The sequence below is a fragment of the Thermobia domestica genome, chromosome 6 (genome assembly GCF_964235325.1).
Source record: "Thermobia domestica chromosome 6, izTheDome1.hap1.1, whole genome shotgun sequence".
NCBI lineage: Eukaryota > Metazoa > Arthropoda > Insecta > Zygentoma > Lepismatidae > Thermobia > Thermobia domestica.
Genome location: NC_137459.1, coordinates 199,898,215 through 199,917,461, shown reverse-complemented (window position 1 = coordinate 199,917,461; position 19,247 = coordinate 199,898,215). Strand labels below are relative to the sequence as shown.

Below are 19,247 nucleotides of genomic sequence, written 5' to 3'. Positions count from 1 at the left end.
CGAAGCTGTTTTGAACGCGAAAGAAGGCCTCACACCATACTAGACATGATTTTCACACTTTTGCAAACATTTTAGATTTTTTGCCCTACCCCTGTATATATTTAAAGTAAAGCTTAGTTTAGCCTCCCTGTATTGTGTTTCGAAAGGTCATCTGTGCATGTGTTATGTACATTATTTCATTCGTTAAATGTGGTAATAGATTTGTAAAGTGTTTTACCTTTTTTTTCTGGTTTACTTTGTGTGCGTAAACGATGACGAACAAGCATGCAATTTTACATACAATGTGTATAGTCAACAACAAAATATTCGATCTATTAGTATGTTTGTTACATAATTGTTTATTTTTAATTTATTATTATTATTATTATTATTATTATTATTAGTCCATTATTTTGTAAAAAAAAATATACACAAGTGCCACTCTGTGTCGCACCTTTCAACAAGAATTCATTTAAGCTTGTTGTATCGATTAGTGATGTTACAATTCGAATCCTGCATTCTTAGAACGTTTGAGTCAAGTTCATTATTAAAATAATTGTTCGAACAATGTTTGGATAACATAGTTTTTCGCATAATAAATAACTGTTCGAATATTGAATATGACACTCGAATAACAGTACAAAAAAATTTAGAAGCACTAATGTAAACTAATGTTTGTTCTTTGAATTCAAAAAAAGAACCGAAGGAAAAAGAAAATAAATTGATAAGTAATACTTGTATTTTTAGTGTTTTGGACAACTTTAATGAAAGTCACTTGAAATTCTGTTTGAACTTCAGTGAGTTATTAACTAAAGAGTAGAACTCATTTCATATGACAAGGAGGCTAGCACCGTCATTTATCCTGTAAAATTCCAAACAAGTGTTGTATTTTGAGCAGAACATCAGAATTGGTTGGAAGGGGGGGACGATAGTTGCTTGCTTCGCAACAACACTGAAACCTTCTGGAAAACATGCACATTATTGTAAACGCTTAGGTTGTTTGGGTATTATCATTCAAACAGTAAAATTATGTATACACCCCATGAAGTTCTTTGGTAATAAATTCAAAGGCTGCATTATTTCAAGCCTTTTTTACGTGCAGGAATAACAATCTTTGGTAACTTATTTTAAACTCCCTTTAAATACCTTCATTAGTTCTCAAGCTTTTGACCAAAAAATAAATAAATAAATAATGTGAGTAGATGCAGCAGTGCAGCCAGGGATTCAAGATCCCCTCCAAACTGAAGAAATAATGGTGTACAATTCGTAATTACTAAATTTTGAAGGTGTAAATAAATCTCCCTTGGTCTCCCGTCCACCATAGATCCTGGCTACTTAAACTGTTTACGACTTCGACCCCTCTCTTTCTGTATCGCTATGTCCTTTATTTATTTGGTTTCTTTTCATGTGTTTATTATAAATTCAGTAGTAAATTCAATTATAGTTTTCCTACGTGAATGTGCATCCCATTCTGTCCTTTACATCCCATTCTTGAAAGTGCAAAAACGTTGATTTTTATATGAATTGCTATAACTACCAAACTGTTTTAACCGATTTCACATCTGTATTTTTATGTAGCACGATTATAGTTTGCAGATATGCATTATAAAGACAATATTTTATTGTAATGCCATATACTAATTTAAGATTTCATAATGCTTCAAATTTTGTAACAGGAATAAGATATAGATCGAGTAAGTAAGACATAAACCGAGGAATTGAATACGAGAAGAGTCTGCTTCTCTATTGGATTGAAGATAAAGAGTCTAACTTCCTAGAATCCCGAATTGCAGTCAAGTCCCTGTAATTACTGTATCGTAAAACACAAGTCCTTTTTTTTAAACCTGCATTGTATTTCACTTAAGTTATTATTTTCTGCATTAGGCAGGCCACGGATATATTTTCTGAGCCTGTGGCCATTCTGAAGATTTTCTGGAGTTTTTGCTTTTGTGTCCAGAAACTCATTTTTTTCTTTTGCTATATTGTATGTAACGTAGCCTTTCTCAGTTGCATGTTTTTCTTTCATTTTCTGCATGCTGTTAGGTAATACACGTTGCTGCATAGATTGTCATTGCATAGGCTCTGGGCTCCAGTGTAACAGTGGTTGGCTCTGGGGAAAAGTTACCTAAAGAACCTTTCGCCATTTCTGTTCTCTTGTACTTGATGCACTTATTAGAAACGCAGTGTATGTATGTGTTAAAGAAAAGGTTGCTTCCACCAGTTTATTTTTCAGAGTAACATATATCTTAAGGGCAATGCCACAAGCTTTGTTTAGAGACCTAGTTCTAAAAGAAAGTGATAAGTGTTCAAAAGATGTTACTTATCTGTGAATTGGGAACTGCAGACACTTATCAGGATCTCCAGCCAATTGTATAAGCAGAAGTTAATACGCTGATCAGTATTTTGTAGTGGCAATAGTTACTGACCACTTTATGAAGTTGGGGGTAGTTTCTCATCTCGGATTAAATTAAGATGTTACAACGCACAGGTATAATGCAGCTTGTGCTGGACAAAACCTCGACATAATCATCATTGGCCAGCTTTCCTTCCAATATTTTTATTCTATAAGATTGTATATTCATTAGTAGAGCAACCCACATTACGCTTTATTTTTTTGCTTAATTATGCTTTATTGTTAGTTTCAATCATTGTTTTTCATTAATCGTGTATAATGTATAATATTTACTATACATTAAATATTCTAAATATCTTGATCTATTTATTAATATTTTATGCAACCTGTTTCTTTCATACTGTAAACAGATATACTTTACTCGAGTCAGTTTTTTTGTCACTTGTGTGTGCCTTACAGGTGCATATATACAGAAAGGGAAAGTAAAAGATACCACCAAAAAATACAGAAAGTCTTAAGTTCGAGAGGTACACATAACATTATAATGTGGAGTTCTTGTGCACTTTTCGTACATTTCGAATCATCATACATAACTGCTCAGTTTCACTTAGAAAAAACTATTGTTTATTCATTGTTGGCGGAAACTTTTCTTTTTCTTTCCTCGACTTCAAAGGGTTACACCGAAAAGTTTGCATAAATAAAAATAAGGTTTGCTTTGTTCCATTGTAAATATTGGTTTAAAAATATTAATACAGCACCGGTATGTTAAACTGCAGTTAAACAGAATTTTCCAAGAATTGTGCTATATATTTTAAATTATGGCTTATGCTTTATTATTTTTTTTTTTAATTATGCTTTATTATGCTTTTAAAATTAGTTTCTTCTGGACCCTTAGACAACCAAAACCATGTTCAAGGTTCCAACCATATGTGTAAATTGCTGTTATGCTTTTGAGTTGCTCTATTCATTAGTTTGCACTCATTACTTGTCCTGGTTAAAATACAACACATTTGTGGGATTGTACTTCTAAAAATTAAATAATTCATTTCTGTGTTGTTTGCTAAAACTTGAGAAAAGGTGACTGTAATTAGTAACTCTTGTTACCAGATCTATCACAACTTTTTTATTTTTTATTTTATTTTATTTTATTTTATTTTATTTATTTATTTATTTATTTATTTATTTTTTTTGTAATCTTTAATACAGATCAAGAAAATCCATGATGCTGATATATATTTACCTTTAAAAGGAACAAGAATCAAAAGTAGTTGTAAGACATGGTTTTTTGTTTTATTTTTTGCAGAAATGTGTAAGTGATTATTTGACACGATTTTTTGGTGACACACGAAAACGCGAAATGTATCAGTTTTGTGCAAAAACGTGTACTTAAAATATATACTTTTTCACCATTTGTTAGGCCATATAACGCTCGCGATTAAACGCGAAATTCTGTCGAATTAGCGAAATTTGCAACAAGTCCCGATATTCCACGAAATTTACTCAAAACTGACAATTTTTCAACGCAGGGTGATGAAAATTCTCATTTTTGACAAAACACCCCCCCATGAATTTTTGAAATTTTACATGCGAGCTCCAAACGGTATCTACGGGTGAAGTGGATAGTGTGGAAAGAGTGTTGCGCGGTATGTTTAATGAACATTCAGAAATCGCTCGAAAGTCTCCAACTAATGTACACTCCTGTCGAAAATTATTGTCGTATGTCTATAAATATGCTGTTGTAGGAATATAATTTGATAACTAATTTGCTCCGTATTTCTTACATTTTTTGTATGTGTATAATCGGCAAAGACATATTTCATGTCAAAAGAGCACTAAAAAGAACAGTAAAACGAAAATAAATCTTTCTTTTCCATTTAGCAACATTTTGTTTCACTCATACTAATTTTCGTATTTACAATTCCCTTTCCTTATGAAAGTTACCACAAATATTCATTTCCCGATTATACACATAGTATCAGTATTAAAAGTATCCTACAAAAGCATTATCAGAGCTCCTCCGTGGCTAAGCGGTTAGCGTACGCGCCTTTGGCGTGGGAGGCCCGGGTTCGTTTCCCGGCGGGAGCTCATGTGGTTCGGATTCCACGTTAATCAGTAGGTCCACGTCTCATATAGCCTCGCTGCTGAAAAGGGACGTTAAACTCAAAATCAACTCAACTCAAAAGCATTATCAAATTATGTCTTACAAGAAGACCGTTATATATATATATATATATATGCGACAATCATTTTGGACATGACTGTACGTATCAGTTTCGAATGTTGATGTGGAGAGGGATCTCTCTTTTTAAAATGACATACTTACCAACAAAAGAACAAATTTAACACCAGAAAACGTTGAAACAATGCTTAAGTGTTATTTGCATAAGCAAACTGTGAACACTAATTCAGTTATTTTTTTCTATTAGTGTTCTCTGTTTTTTTTTCTTTAAATGATACTTTCATTCAGTGAGGATGCTTAGTGTTATTTTTTTAAAAAACTCAAATATTGTTTGATATAGTCATGCATAAGCTCATATCATGGTGATTGATGAGTGGAAATTTAGATGAAATAAAAGGTAACTAATTGTAATTGCCAAGGAAAATAATGTTCTTACATTGAATTTTTATTCACGATTTTATTCTACTTTACGCGTATTTTTTATAACGAAGTCGCGAATTTTTATTTGCCACAAAATCGTGTATCTAGTGATTGTAATAAAACTTTCCTTGTATATTCCACTGTGACCTATTTAAAAGTTACGTTTATGGATATATATATATATATATATATATAAATAATATAAAAATAGGGATATTTCAAGTGTATTGCTATTGCGTTTGGTAGTGAATCTTTTGCCTCTGATATCGACGATTTGCATAGAGTAAGGCTTTTTCTTGATCCACCCAAACCACATGAGAAATATAAGAACATTTTGTCCGGTAGTTGATTTTAGATACCTCTGCGCCAGACACTGTGATCGAGAGTGAGAAGCTCTCTGCAATCGGGATTTTTTTTTTGAAAAAATAAGAAATAGAAAAGAATGAAAGAAAACAAATTAAAAAAAATACAAACCAATATGGAAAATGCTCAAAGACTAATCTCATTTTGCGTGAGGATCTGGAAAAAGTACGGCGTGCTGTATTTCTTTCAGGGGCGTGGTTACTGTAGAAACATCCTTTTTTCAGATATTACTGAAGTTAATATGAGAGTCGCGTGACTTATTCCCGAAGAAGACTCACGGAGGACATACAAACAAAGAATTCAGGAAGCACTTTCCTCCCTCCACTTTCACAATAGTTAGGAGCGCCTCGGAGTCTCCAGATGAACGATGTTGCGTTCGTACACAACTTGCCGAGACGTGTAAGTTGTCGCACTACTTCCAAAGATGTAGTACCAAGGTCATTCATGTAATCCCCACGTGGTAACTTGCTTGAGAATTGAAGTGAAAGTGTTGCTTTTTTTCTTATGCAGTCGCTGCCAGAAATAATATCCATTGAACGCATTGGTTTCAGCGGATAATATAATTTAAGGTTGTGCGGTAATATCCCAAGACAATAACAAGAAAAGTGCATTTAATACAGCGCTTTACGCTTAGTTTTAGTACATATTTTTCTACCTTTTGAGATGTTGCAATATACTCTACAAAATTACATACGACAAGTATTTGAACCATGGAAATTCTTAAACAACTTTTCATCCACTTTATTTTACGGGTATTGTAATTAAAGGATGGTTTGGCTTAAAATAAAGGTTTTTGCAGATATTGTTTGTTTCATCCCAGTCTCTTTATGGCTAGAAAGAGTTGCCATATATCCTACTATATGTTGACCTCAGGATGCAGAAAATTTAATAGAAATCCAAAATAGGTTTGAAACTGTTAGTATTATAATTGACGATTTCACTACCCCATGCCGTAAACGTCACCAACACCTAGTGGTCCACTTGCGGGTAAATGTCGATCGTCGATATAGCGACGCGTCAAAGGATTGCCGCTAGTGTCCCACTGGCGGCAGGGTTTCGTCAAGTCGAAACATATCTCGAGTCGGGGTGTTGTAGTTACCACTGCGTAGCAGCGAGGACTTCGTTTTGGTCCGCGCTTCTTCGATTCGTCGCGGAGAATCGCGAAAGGACCAACACGAACTATCGTCAGTCATGTGCATGCGGCTGTTATATATATTTCCTGACGAATTTTTCCTAAAGTTAGCTCCGGGGTCAAGAAACCTCTACCTCAACAACATGAAGTGAAAAATCTTCAGATAAGTTTGATAATTGTATGAATTTAGATGGCAACTGTTGTCGATCATTAGAAAGTGAGTATGGGAAAACTATGAAATAAAGTAAATAGACACGCGTCATTTTGTTATAAAATTACATGGTGAACGCATTTTGTCTTATCCCAAACAGTTATTGTCGAATATACATGGTTAAAGGAGCACTGTGATTGACCAAATTAAAAAAAGAATCTCAACGATTTATCCCTTTACAAGCGACATTTTCTTTATCGCCTCCGTGGCGAAATCGGAAGAACACCCGGCTAGTAATCATAAAATCGGTGATTCGACCCCCTCCGGGGTAATTTTTCGATACTTTTTTTTAGTGTTTTTTAAGACTCACCTTAATGTAAATAAATCTCACATATAGGCGATTTAACATTTTGGGGAGTAATTTTGTGGTTCATTGGCGCTTTGTTGCGTCTCTGCCGCTGGTGGGCCGTTGGTGGTAAAATTTTCAAAAACGGAAGAGCGGCCATCGCGAATCGTCACTGCAGGGCCGCCAATTTTTGGCGAAATGTCGCTAGTTGCCCATCGGTGGTCCACCGACGCTTACGGCATGGGATTATATATTAAATCGTTGATCATAACCTACAGTGGCTATTCATGTTTGATTATTTAGTTAGAAATTGATTATATATATAATATCACCGTTAAGATTACTAAAATGGTTGGTCAATTTTGTTCATGTGTTTGGAATATCAAGATTTTGTGGTTCAAATATTTGGATCGATTTTTCATTTGAGCTTGTGTTTTGAACACCTCTGCGTTCATAGGAGATAATCACCAACCAATAAGAGTTATTTTTAAGCCTTCAAGGAAATTTACCTGTAGTTTTTTGAAAATCGTAATATTTATGAAGTTATTTGTAACTTTTTTTTTTCAAGATGCAGTGAGTTCATCCCTTTACTTCCCACTAAGTTTAAACTCAGAGTAGGAGCAAGTCTTAAATGAAGTATATACATTATGTTTCATAGAAGTCGGAGGAATTCACTCAGTCAGTGTTGATTGATTTCAATCTCAACCAATAGATTCATTCGCATATCACCACTGATTAATGTCAACCCCAAGGATTAGACTGCATTGGGAAGCTTTGAGAAAGGCATACGTCACGATTTATGAATATATGATAATTTCTGGGGTACTTTTTCCTCAAGGTAAGGTGAACCTACCCTCTTGCGTCCCATTTCAGCCTCAAGTAATAATAGAGGCTAATCTTTAAGTCTCAAGCAAAACATATTTTGTTGTTTTACAAACATTGGAAATTTTCAATGAAATATATCGTGGAACTTTTTTAAATTGAGGCGGAGGTATTTAACCACCTCGCTTTTACCGATTTCAGCTTCAGGCAGTGGGGATGATGTGGAAGTCTGAATGAAAAAAAAATATACGTACTTCATACTTTTCTATCAAAACTAAATAGTTTCGCGAGTTATCATGGAAAATTATTTTCTTGTATATGGGAGAATTTTCAGGTTCCTGAATTTACACTTTCTGCCCTCTTAGTCTTGACCGTTTCCAGCTCCAATTAGTGGGGGTGATCGAGAATCCATGAAGGAAATATACTATAAAATGATATTCTTGTGGCATCACACAATAATTTGAAGCATGTGTTAGGTTTCATTAAAATTAGGTAAACTTTACAAACGTTATCGTTTGTTTGTTCATTGAAGTTTAACATTTTCTTAACACCGAGCTATATGAAATACAAATCTACGGTTTAAGGTGGAATTCGAACCACCAGAGTAGGTTCAGTACTCTTTCCACCTGGAAACGAACCCAGGATTCGTGACAAAAGTTATTATTGAGACATACACTCACAGACTAATTGAGTTGAATAGTAGAAGCGAGCGTATAACTTCTATAAACCGTAGATAGTGCATTGCGTTATTTTAATTATGTGCTTTATAAAACTTTGTAGTATAAAAAATGTTACGTCAGGTGCCTTAACGAACGGATACGCTGAATTAGCTGAGTTCAACATATAGGTGTCATTCTTGTATTATATAAAGGACGAATGAACCAGTTTCCTGTGTCAATCAGTAGCTTAAAATAAGCAAAAGATGTTAATTAAGAGCTGCATCGAATATGTTTCCAACACAGCATTCTGAGTGATTTTCTTGCATTTTAAATATGATTAGATTATTTGTTACATGAGAAAAAAATATGGATTCCGAGGTCATTGCTATCACGTTAGTTGTGAATGTGGGAAGTGATCCAATGCTGGAGAAGAAAAGATAACTTTTACAAGCCAGTTGAAACGAAAACTGCTTCAGACCAAATTTAAATTACCAAAGGGCATAATGTATCATTCTATTTATTTTGCAAATATGGTCTTTTTTTTTTGGGGGGGGGAGTGAGAGAAGATGTACTTACTCATTCGCTAAGTATGTAGTGTGCTAATGTTAGTCCTGTTACATGATACCAAATTCACTTTTTTATTATTTTGTAGAATCACTTTTCACTTCAATATCAATCTTTTTCGTTCAAACCAGCTAGTCGGCTTGTCGGATACATTTTTGTCCTTCAATATTAAACTTTCTGTTGGTATTGTGATAATTTTTGTCTTAAAATTAACCTTGCAAAATATTGTTTCAATATAAATTCACAAATGATTTTTTTAAGTTCTTCTTTGAAACGAGACACTAGTCTTTCGTAAATCATGGTCATCACTTCAGCATGAACAGTACCGGCGGAAGGGCCGGGCGAGCCGGGCAACCGCCCGGGGCGCCAAATTTTAGGGGAGTTTGAGGGGCGCCAAAATCCTTGCTAAATTTATATTATTGTAAACAGTGAACTAAAAATTAACTTTTTCATAAATTGTGTAGCAACATTGGTTACTACCTCATGCCATAGACCTCACTCTTTATAACAACTCCGATTTCTTCTTGGATCTCCTATAAAGGAAATCCCTTCATCCCTTCACCTTATTTGCCTATATAAAAAATCTCCGCTGATAAAGCTAAAGGCTATTGTTGAGAGTTGGGAGTTTTGAGCAACAATAACACGCTCTGACACTTACAACCGCCGCGGTGCCGGCAATTGCACTCCTTGCGACAAAGCTATGTGGCCGCTCTAACAATACACACAAACAATATTGAGTTATCGGCAACTAAAAAGAAATTAGTCCTGTTTGTACTGTCAAATGTCTCGTGAAAGAAAATTATAAATCAGAAGTCATGTACATGTAGTGCAGGCTTCATGGTGTGCGTGTTTTACTTTTGTCTCCTGAATTTCGACTCTTAGTAGAAGAATCGTTGCGTTAATGAGTTCTTTATCAACATGTCGGAAGAAAAGAAGCCTTCTGGAAATCTATACAGAAAACGAAGAGCACAATTAGCGGCTGAAAATGAGAAACAGGCAGCAGCATTAAAGAAATTCTTTCGTACTCCTGAAATAGACAATAATGGAAATGAAAACGTAGAACCAGAGAATGAGGAAACCAGCAAGAAATCAACAAATATTCCAGAAGATAACAACACAGTACAGGTAAGTAGGCCTACATTACGTAATGTATTTTTGTTTTATTATGTTTAATAGAGAAGAGGTGTTTACACACGTAGCGTCTTAGCAGGCTGGGGTGGGTAGGGTGGCGGCCTCTCAGATAGGCGGCGAATTTCAGGCTCAAAGAAAGTTCTTTCCCCATTGATATAAGTAGCAATAATTACATTCTATACCAACACTGATGATTGATACATGTACCAAAGCGATAAGACTTTTACTCGTTAGATGTGTATTAACCAACTTTAGCTGTATTTCAAGCATTCATCTATTAATTAAGTAGAGGACCTCCATAGTCTAGAGGTTAAAGCGTTGGACTCATGTCTACGTGCTCCTGGGTTCAATCCCTGGACTTTCCGCTTTTCAACGGCAGGAAAACTGGGGAGTCATAAATAAAGATATGACGGTCACTTGGCCTGCAAAGCTCCTAATACGCCTGTTGGCGGGTAGTGACACGACCGGCTGACCCGCGTTCTGTTACCCAGGTGGATGAATTTTTACCACTCGCTATCAGATGGCGTTGGAGCAGGCCCAGGATCTATTGGTCTGCCGTGCCAGTGATTATTATTATTATTAGTAGTAGTAGTAGTAGTAGTATTGTAGTATCGTCTACTAACTAGAATTCTGAAGAGTTAAAATGTATGATTGTTACCTTTAACAGATTCCCGTGGAGTTTCGCTATCACAAATTTTGCAATAGACCCATTATTTCATAAACATATCGTAAATAAGTAACATGTACCAGTGTAAGACTATATAGATTATGTTTCTGTCCAATACGATTAACGTGACTTAAAAAAAAAGTGTTCGGACTTCGGCAGCTAATTTGAATGCATTCGCATCTATTTTATGAATGCGCTGATTCTTGATGATTTTCACAACACAAAGAATACGGAGAGAATTTAATTTTTATGTACAGTTAGCAAAAGAAAAAATGAGGCCATTCTTACCTAGATTCTGTAAGAATCGCCCCATTTTTTTTTCCCTAACTGTACATTTTCACAATGAACACGGAATATGTAGATTCAATATTTATACCCAGTTATTTTATCATTTATGCATTTTCTTCACCTTTATAATACAAATTAAATATATGTTTTTCTTTTAAGAAAAGAAACTTTATTTGTAACGTATTAGTTATTTTCCTTTCCACAGGTGGATCGATCGATTACGAGCATTTCGCAGGAGGAAGAAGAACAATTGAAATCTGGAACAATTGATATACGAAACGAAGATGGATCAGCATTTCCACAGGAAATTGTAATAGACGTAAGTTAAACATTTTGCTATTTGAATAAACATACAATTGCATGTTGGTTGAATATCACGCAATTCAGCATTGTGTAAATTATAAGAGGAAATGCAGTGAAACATAATTACTTTTATTATTAGACTACATTGCAATTCGACAGGCATAAATTATAAATTCGACAGACCGACAATTGTTTCTAAATATCTTGTACCAATATGTTCATGACGGCCTAGCTTATATATATATATATATAGTTAGCTAGTGGGATTAAATTAACTATGTTTCACTTACTTTCCATGAAGCATATACAATATTATTGATTTTCTTTGGTTTAATTTGACGGGTGTTGTAGATGAATGGGTCATTTTGACCTGAACTCGGGATATAAATCGAATTATTATTTTTGTAACAAATAAGCAAGCAGTAGAACTGATTAGAGACTTTTCACTAACTGACATTTTTAAAAAAAATCTTTTAACAGACTATAGTTTGGCCACATACATTTTACTGTAATTATTTTTTTTAATGTTGGAAAAATGAAAATACTGAGGTTCAAACTGTATATGCTTTTGTACTGTAATATAAGAAAGTTCATAATTTGCCTGCTATTAGTAATTAATTTATGATGATGATTGGTGTTCTTCCCGGAGGCATGTGTTTGACCCCGAAGGTCTCTCAGCAAGGTGAAACCATAGTGGCTTTGCATTGCTTTCCATGGGATGATGATGACGTTCTAAGGGCGGGATCCGAACCACTTGTGTCCTCACCGAGAATCGAACCCGAGCTCCCTTAGTTATAAGGCGATGAGCTTAACCAGTCGTTCTGCGGAGACACCAATTAAATTATAACATGCCAAATATATAAACAATCAATCAAAAACATCTTTAGTGTCACACTTACTCAATTTTTGGAATTCATTTCTTGTGTCTAGGTGCATAATATCACTGTATTCCGTTCAAGTTGCTTTGACGGAAGACATATGGGATAACATTTTTTTAAAAATAATAATATGTAATATTTATTGCCTTAGTGGTTGAATGACTAGCAGACTCACATTTGATGCAAGAGTTAGCGGATTCTATCCCCCAAGGCTTTTTATATTGAGCATCGCAAGGAAATCGGAAAGCTTTTCAAATAATATAAAGTACCAAACTCTAATCCAGAAAGCCCCAAAACATTACGATGCAAGTCAACTAACTTATCACATACCAACCCACCACATTTAAAGAGAAAGAAAAAAAGGACAGTCAATGATGTTTCGGAGCTTAAAAAACAGAGTTTAGTTTTAATTAGTGTATAATAATGTGCATATTTTAAAGAAAATACAGATAGTAAGAAGTACAAATTTGCTAATAATAATGTTCAAAGAAATGTTGTTTTCAAAGTTGCATATTTCTTAGGTTAAGTCAGCCACGAACATGTTTGTATCCCGGTTGATCTGGTCGTTCATTACTGATTCAACTTCGTAAGAGGCATTTGTGGAGCCAATCAAGGTCAAGGCATTTAACCACATTACAGCACTTCAATCTGAAACCGAGAATCCTGGGTAGAGCTTCAGAAATCCTGGGCAGATTCTCCTATGTATACAAAAGAACATGACGTGGACGTTTTATATTCGCACGAAACCTGTATTTATTTATTTATTTATTTATTTATTTACTTCAATTATTATTAAACTTTTCCTTCCCCCTCTTTATTTATTTATATCTCACATCTATCGGAGGCTTATTGGTCATGCGCCATTCTATGTTTTGTGTTTATCCCCGGATGATCTAGCTGCTTGAATATCCCCCACCCATCTTCGGTGCAAGCCTACCATGTTTAAAAATTATGAACACAATTTTAAAAATTCCATTCAAGTTTTAGTCACTCATTCTTTGTTAGAAGACAATGTTTAAAATAAATTTAACATTATTTTTTACTGACTTTTTTTTTTTTTTTTTTTTGCAGGTGTTGGAATCTCAATCAATCGATCTTGATGATCCAGGAAATTGGCCAGAACATATTACGGACAGAATGCGTCAGATACTTGTTAGACGAAGTCCAGTTCAAGTCTCCAGACGAGAGTTCCTAGTAAACAGCGAGGGTCGGCGGTTTACTACAAGTAACTACAAAAGACGTCTGCACAATGGAGAAGAAGTTGCTCGTAGTTGGCTTATTCATTCAGTGACTAAGGATGCAATATTTTGTTTCTGTTGCCGTCTTTTCGGTGATACTACAATGTCACTCTCTTCTCGTGAAGGTTTATCGGATTGGAAGCATATGTCCGGACTGTTATTAGACCATGATAGATCTTTGACTCACATGAAGGCTTTCCAATCGTGGTTTGAACTTGCAAACCGATTACAGTCAGGTAAAACAGTTGACGCTGAAAACCAAGCAATTATTCGCAATGAAACTGAGCGTTGGAAAGAGGTTCTCAAACGACTGCTGTGTATAATTCAGTTTCTTGCTTCCCAGAACTTGGCATTTCGTGGTCAAAATGACACTATTTACTCAAGAAACAACGGCAATTTTCTCAAACTAGTTGAGTGTATTGCACAGTTTGATGTTACTATGGCTGAGCATTTGCAACGAATAACATGTAAAGAGACACATGTACATTATTTGAGCAAGGACATTCAAAATGAAATAATTGAACTCCTTGGGTCAAAAATAAAGGATAAAATTTTGACTGATCTAATGAAAGCGACATATTATTCCGTAATATTAGATTGTACACCAGACGTAAGTCATACAGAGCAAATGACACTAATTGTTAGTTTCGTGAAGGTAGAACTGGGTAAGGAACCATCCATTGAAAAACATTTTTTGGGATTTTTGTGCATAAATGATTCTTCAGGAGAAGGACTAACTACGACTATTTTGGAAGAATTAGAAAAACTGAAAATTCCTCTCTCAAACATGCGTGGCCAAGGATATGATAACGGTGCCAATATGAAAGGAAAGCACTCAGGCGTTCAATAAAGAATATTAGATCTAAATAGTCGAGCATTTTTTGTGCCTTGTAGCTCCCATTCATTGAATTTGGTTGTGAATGATTCTGCAATGTGCTGTAGTGAGGCTGTAAATTTTTTTGCTTTATTGCAAGAAGTATACAATTATTTTTCTAGTTCCACATATCGTTGGTCTGTTCTGCAAAAACATATATCCAATTTCACTTTGAAACCTCTTAGTGATACTAGATGGGAGAGTTGTATTGATGCTGTCAAATTGTTTCGCTACCAGTTAGGAGAAATTTACGATGCTCTTTTCAAAGCATCAAAGGACTCAAAGATAGACGTTATGGGCAAAGGGCTTCTTCCCTGGCTAGGAAGCTCCTGAATTTTAAGTTCGTTTGTGTTGTGGTGTTTTGGTATGAAGTTCTTTCTTGTGTTAATGTGGTTAGCCATGTTTTCCAACAAGAATCAGTGGGCATTCAGCAAGCAGTTGATCTGCTTAAGAAAACCAAGTGTCACCTTGAGAACATGCGAAGTGATGAAGGTTTCCAGAATATTTTGGTTGATGCCAAAGTAATTGCTGAAGAGCTCGACATTCAACCACAATTTGAGAATGAACCACAACTCCGACCTAGAAAAGTCAAACGACAATTTTTTGTATGAATCTGAAGACGAACCGATTAATGATCCATACAGTGCGTTTAAATGTAACTTCTATTTTTGTACATTAGACACAAGATTTCATCTGAATGAAAGATTTCAACAACTGAAGCAGCACAGCGAAATATTTGGGTTTTTGTATGACATCCATCCAATAACGGCCAAAGAGTATTTACTAAAGTGTTGCAAGGACTTACAAGTATCTTTAACAGACAAAGATCACTGTGATATTGACGGATTTCAGTTATATCAAGAGCTCTTACTTTTACCTTCATTTCTCAGTTCTGAAAGTGGGAGCAAACCGTTGCAAGTACTTACATATATTTGCAAGAACTCCCTTATTGGGTTATTTCCAAATGCAACTATTGCTCTAAGAATCTTACTAACTATTCCTGTAAGTGAAGATTCAGCAGAAAGAAGTTTCTCCAAGTTGAAACTTATAAAGAACTACCTACGATCAACGATAACGCAAGAGCGTCTTGTAGGCCTTTCTATGATGTCTATTGAATGTGATGTTCTGTGTGAGCTTGACACTGATACTTTAATTAAAGACTTTGCAGAGAAAAAGGCACGAGAAGTTAACTTTACTTAACATTGTAAACAAGTCAAAGGACAATTTGCATTAAAACTGTATAAAGATATAAAATTATATTACTGGTTGTATTATTTGTATTACGAAATCTTTGTACAATGCTGTTACAAAATATATTTGTATGTTCTTTTGTTCATATATGTGTTCTCTTTCGCAGTTAACAAGGTTGTTTATGTATATATGTGTAAATAAATGCTGTATCGCATCATCAATCTTCATTTTATACAAATCGTTGTTTCTTGAATCGTTCTGTAAATTTCTAATCAGTGACGTAGAATATTTTGCATGCCCATGTGTAAATAATTGTTTCGTATATCGTTAACCAAAACTTACTCTGTGTATTTAACTGACAAAAGTTAAGATCTTACTCAGTTTGATAATTGATTCTTATAGTTATAGAGTTCAAGGAGTTATCCTTTAAAAGCAGCTATCTGTAAGGTAGCATAGCAAATTTAAACTCAGTAATACCAATGGGTTGTAGGGGCGCCATATGGATTCTTTGCCCGGGTGATATTTTCCCCTTCCGCCGGCCCTGAGCATGAAGATTTAGGAGAATAAATATTGGCAAACTAAAACGGATAGGAGAGAAGAGGACGCTTCTAGCCACAATCTTTCGTAGAAAATCCAATTGAATTGGACACATCTTGCAAAGAAATTGTCTTGTACATACCGCTATAAAAGAAAAGATGGAAGGGAAGCGAGGAATAGGAAGAACACAGTTGATCAGGGATTTGAACAATATAAGAAAATATTGGGAGTTAAAAGAGGATTCCGAAAATCGGGAAGCATGGAAGAAAAATTTACAGGTCCAAACTGAAAATAAAGAAGAAAAGGAAAAAAACTCGTTAGTCCCAGGATCTGCCAAAATGCAGAATACTTAATGATAATAATAATAATAATAATAAACACCAAGTATCAAATATTGAACATTATCCTAATTATAAAAACGAAACATGTCAGTGATTCATTCTATCCGAGAAAGTTATACAATTTAGGTTGAGAGATTTGTAGTGTTACTTGCAGAAAGACAAAGGGCACAGTGAGAAGCCTTATAACAAAAGGTCTCTGTTTGTCAGTTTTAACTCCTAATACTAAACATCCACTAATAGATGTTGCTAGGTCCGCTACCAATTGCCTAACACTAATTAATGTCGCTACCTTGGGGATGATATAAATACAACCGTCCTCGAATAATTGCATAAAATTCTGGTATGGATTTTGGGGTGATTGGTTGACAAACTTGAAAAAAAAAATATTAAAAAATAAAAACTGTTCAATGTAAGCAATTAGAACTTTTAATTACACACGATTTTAACGTATAGTGTACAGCAGACCGAAGGCATAAACACGTAAACGCATTTTCTACCATAAAGAGTGCTTGTCAAAACCATAAGTAATGGGATATGAATAGTTGTCTGATCGTTTTTCTTTTGTTTCTTTCAAAATGACGTAACAATATAGCTCAATGTTGTGAACTTCCTTCTTTTCCGTTTGATAAATAGAGGGATCACTTGAAATACAGATCACAACCTTCGTCCCTTGACATAAATTCGTAAACAAATTTTAGTAAACGTGTCTAGCAAATTGGAGAATCGCCTGCATATTGAATCAAGTTCTTGTGTTCGAACTCGAGATGTTACTTATACTGGTTGTGGTAGTGTGAAAGTTACGGTTTCCTCACAATATTTGTTTCCTTTGTGCTTTCCACTAGTTGTAACTTTATAACAAGGTTAGTTCCTTTGCTCCTTAGCGTAAATGGGTATATACTGTGAGACTTTTAGGATAAGATTGTTTGATATCTCGCTTATGTAATCTAATAGATTGTGTAGCCGGGACTTGGGGCATGTCCAATTCTCTTAGAAAAGAAAGTGTTCTGTTCAAGGTAATATTCCATGATTGCCTGTGGACTAAAATATGGAATGGGTAAAACCGATGTTTCAATAAAAACCGGAAACTGGCTTTTGAGAAAATGGTGAACCAGTTTTAAAACCAAAATAGTGTTCTCATAGAAAACCGAACCGGTTTCGAAACAAAAACAGCTTTTTTTCTTTTATAGGAAACCGAACCACTTTTTAAGGTCAAAACTGGTTTCAAAAAGAATTCTGAAAGTTGAAAAAAAGTTTCCCTGAAAGTATTTAAAAACGCTTTTTTTTTCTAGAGCTAGAAACTTTTTTCTTTTTTTTAACAGCACTAACTCAAATCTGGGCGTAATTTGGAGTCCACGCAAATAACATCATAATCTCATTATAAAGTTTTAAAGCAAAATAAATTAATCTCTTATTGGACTTTGGTTTGAAAATTTCAAATATTGAAAGTAAAGCATTTCGTAGGATATTTTTAAAATTGTCTTGGACTGGAAGCTTGTATTTTTATTCTGCTAATGTTGGAGGCGGTTTGATGACATTGATGAAGGAATATTTTTACGTAAATTTTGTATCTTAAAAAGAAAAAAAGTGCTTCACGTTTTGAAACTCGTTTCTGAGCTTTTGTAACTTTGTTCTGCTTCTTTTCATTTCTTTATTCGAGATATGATGTATCGTTTTCCATTTGTAAGTGTGATTCATCTCGAGGTAGCTGCTTTGCCAGGCAATGTCTTTTCTTCCCATTATGATGTATGACTTGTCCTTGCGTCAATTATATTTGAAACTCATTTGAAGCAGGTACGAGTCTACGTAAATGACTCGACGAGAGTCATCGTAACTCATTTCACTCTTTGCACACGAAAGCAGTTTCTTTAATGTAGCTTCTTCTTCTGGACATAAAAGTTAACGAATGTTGCAAACGAAGCACTTACTTTGGTGCCGTTTCGTGTTATAACCTCATTTTCCTCCAGTTTCTTCTCTTTTGACTTGTGTGATCCCTGAGAGGTCGCATGATTAACTCAAGAAATACGTAATTTTGCATTAGCAAAGTGTAATGTGTGTTGCCTACCTAACAAGAGAGACTCTAAGAAATTGTTTAAGCGCACATTGAGCAGCGTAAGTTACGCTACCTCAACGATACTTCTATTTTTGATAGTTTCTGTGTAAGTCAGGTTATACGTATATTTCATGCAGTACACTGGTTTAATATAATAAAATTGCTTAAGTTGTAGTAATTCATTTTGAAGTACATCTAAAATGCATTTTCTAAAAGCGAGTAAAATACCTGATTCCAGTAATACATTTTCTTGTGGATAAACTACTATTATATATATATTATTATATTATATATATATAAAATGGTTTGCATTAATGGAACTTCTGCATCTAAATCTAAGCATTCTTCTAGTTCAGAAGTACCCTGATAACATTAGTCGGACCATGCATGCCCTTCTTCCTTTCCTATGTAGTATGTTCAGCATGGGTCGTCTTTGCGAGTTTTTGTGACAGATTAAAATTTAAATAGAATTCTACAAACTAATGTTGTAGTTCTTATAATTAGAACGCAAAACTGTCCTCAGTAACATCAGTATCAGTATTTTGAAGTTACATCACAGTGAAACTGGGAACTATTTTTTCTTTCAATATTTTCAGAAATGAAGTAAGAATCTTTTAGTCCAAATGTTCCTTAGTTATACAGTAGAATTATATAGAATATTTTTTTTCTTTCTTGCGAACATAATTGTGTTTTCGTAAATGAATAGGATCATATCGAGAATAAGATCCTGGTACAATTGTATTAACTTGTACAGAGTTACGACATTGGACTTAAAACGTCA

General features: G+C 34.6%; 2 protein-coding genes across 2 annotated transcripts in view; both read left to right on the top strand.

Moving 5' to 3' along the window:
• Positions 1 to 19,247, top strand: part of LOC145688399 (ribonucleoprotein PTB-binding 1-like) — a 455,234-nt gene that overhangs the window by 181,337 nt on the left and 254,650 nt on the right. The gene's annotated exons all lie outside the window — the stretch shown is intronic.
• LOC145687755 (zinc finger MYM-type protein 1-like) lies at positions 10,505 to 15,714 on the top strand. The gene is made up of 2 exons (XM_081761202.1): positions 10,505 to 11,373; positions 13,307 to 15,714. The coding sequence occupies exon 2, from the start codon at positions 13,373 to 13,375 to the stop codon at positions 14,321 to 14,323; it is 951 nt and encodes a 316-aa protein (XP_081617328.1). The 5' UTR covers positions 10,505 to 11,373; positions 13,307 to 13,372; the 3' UTR covers positions 14,324 to 15,714.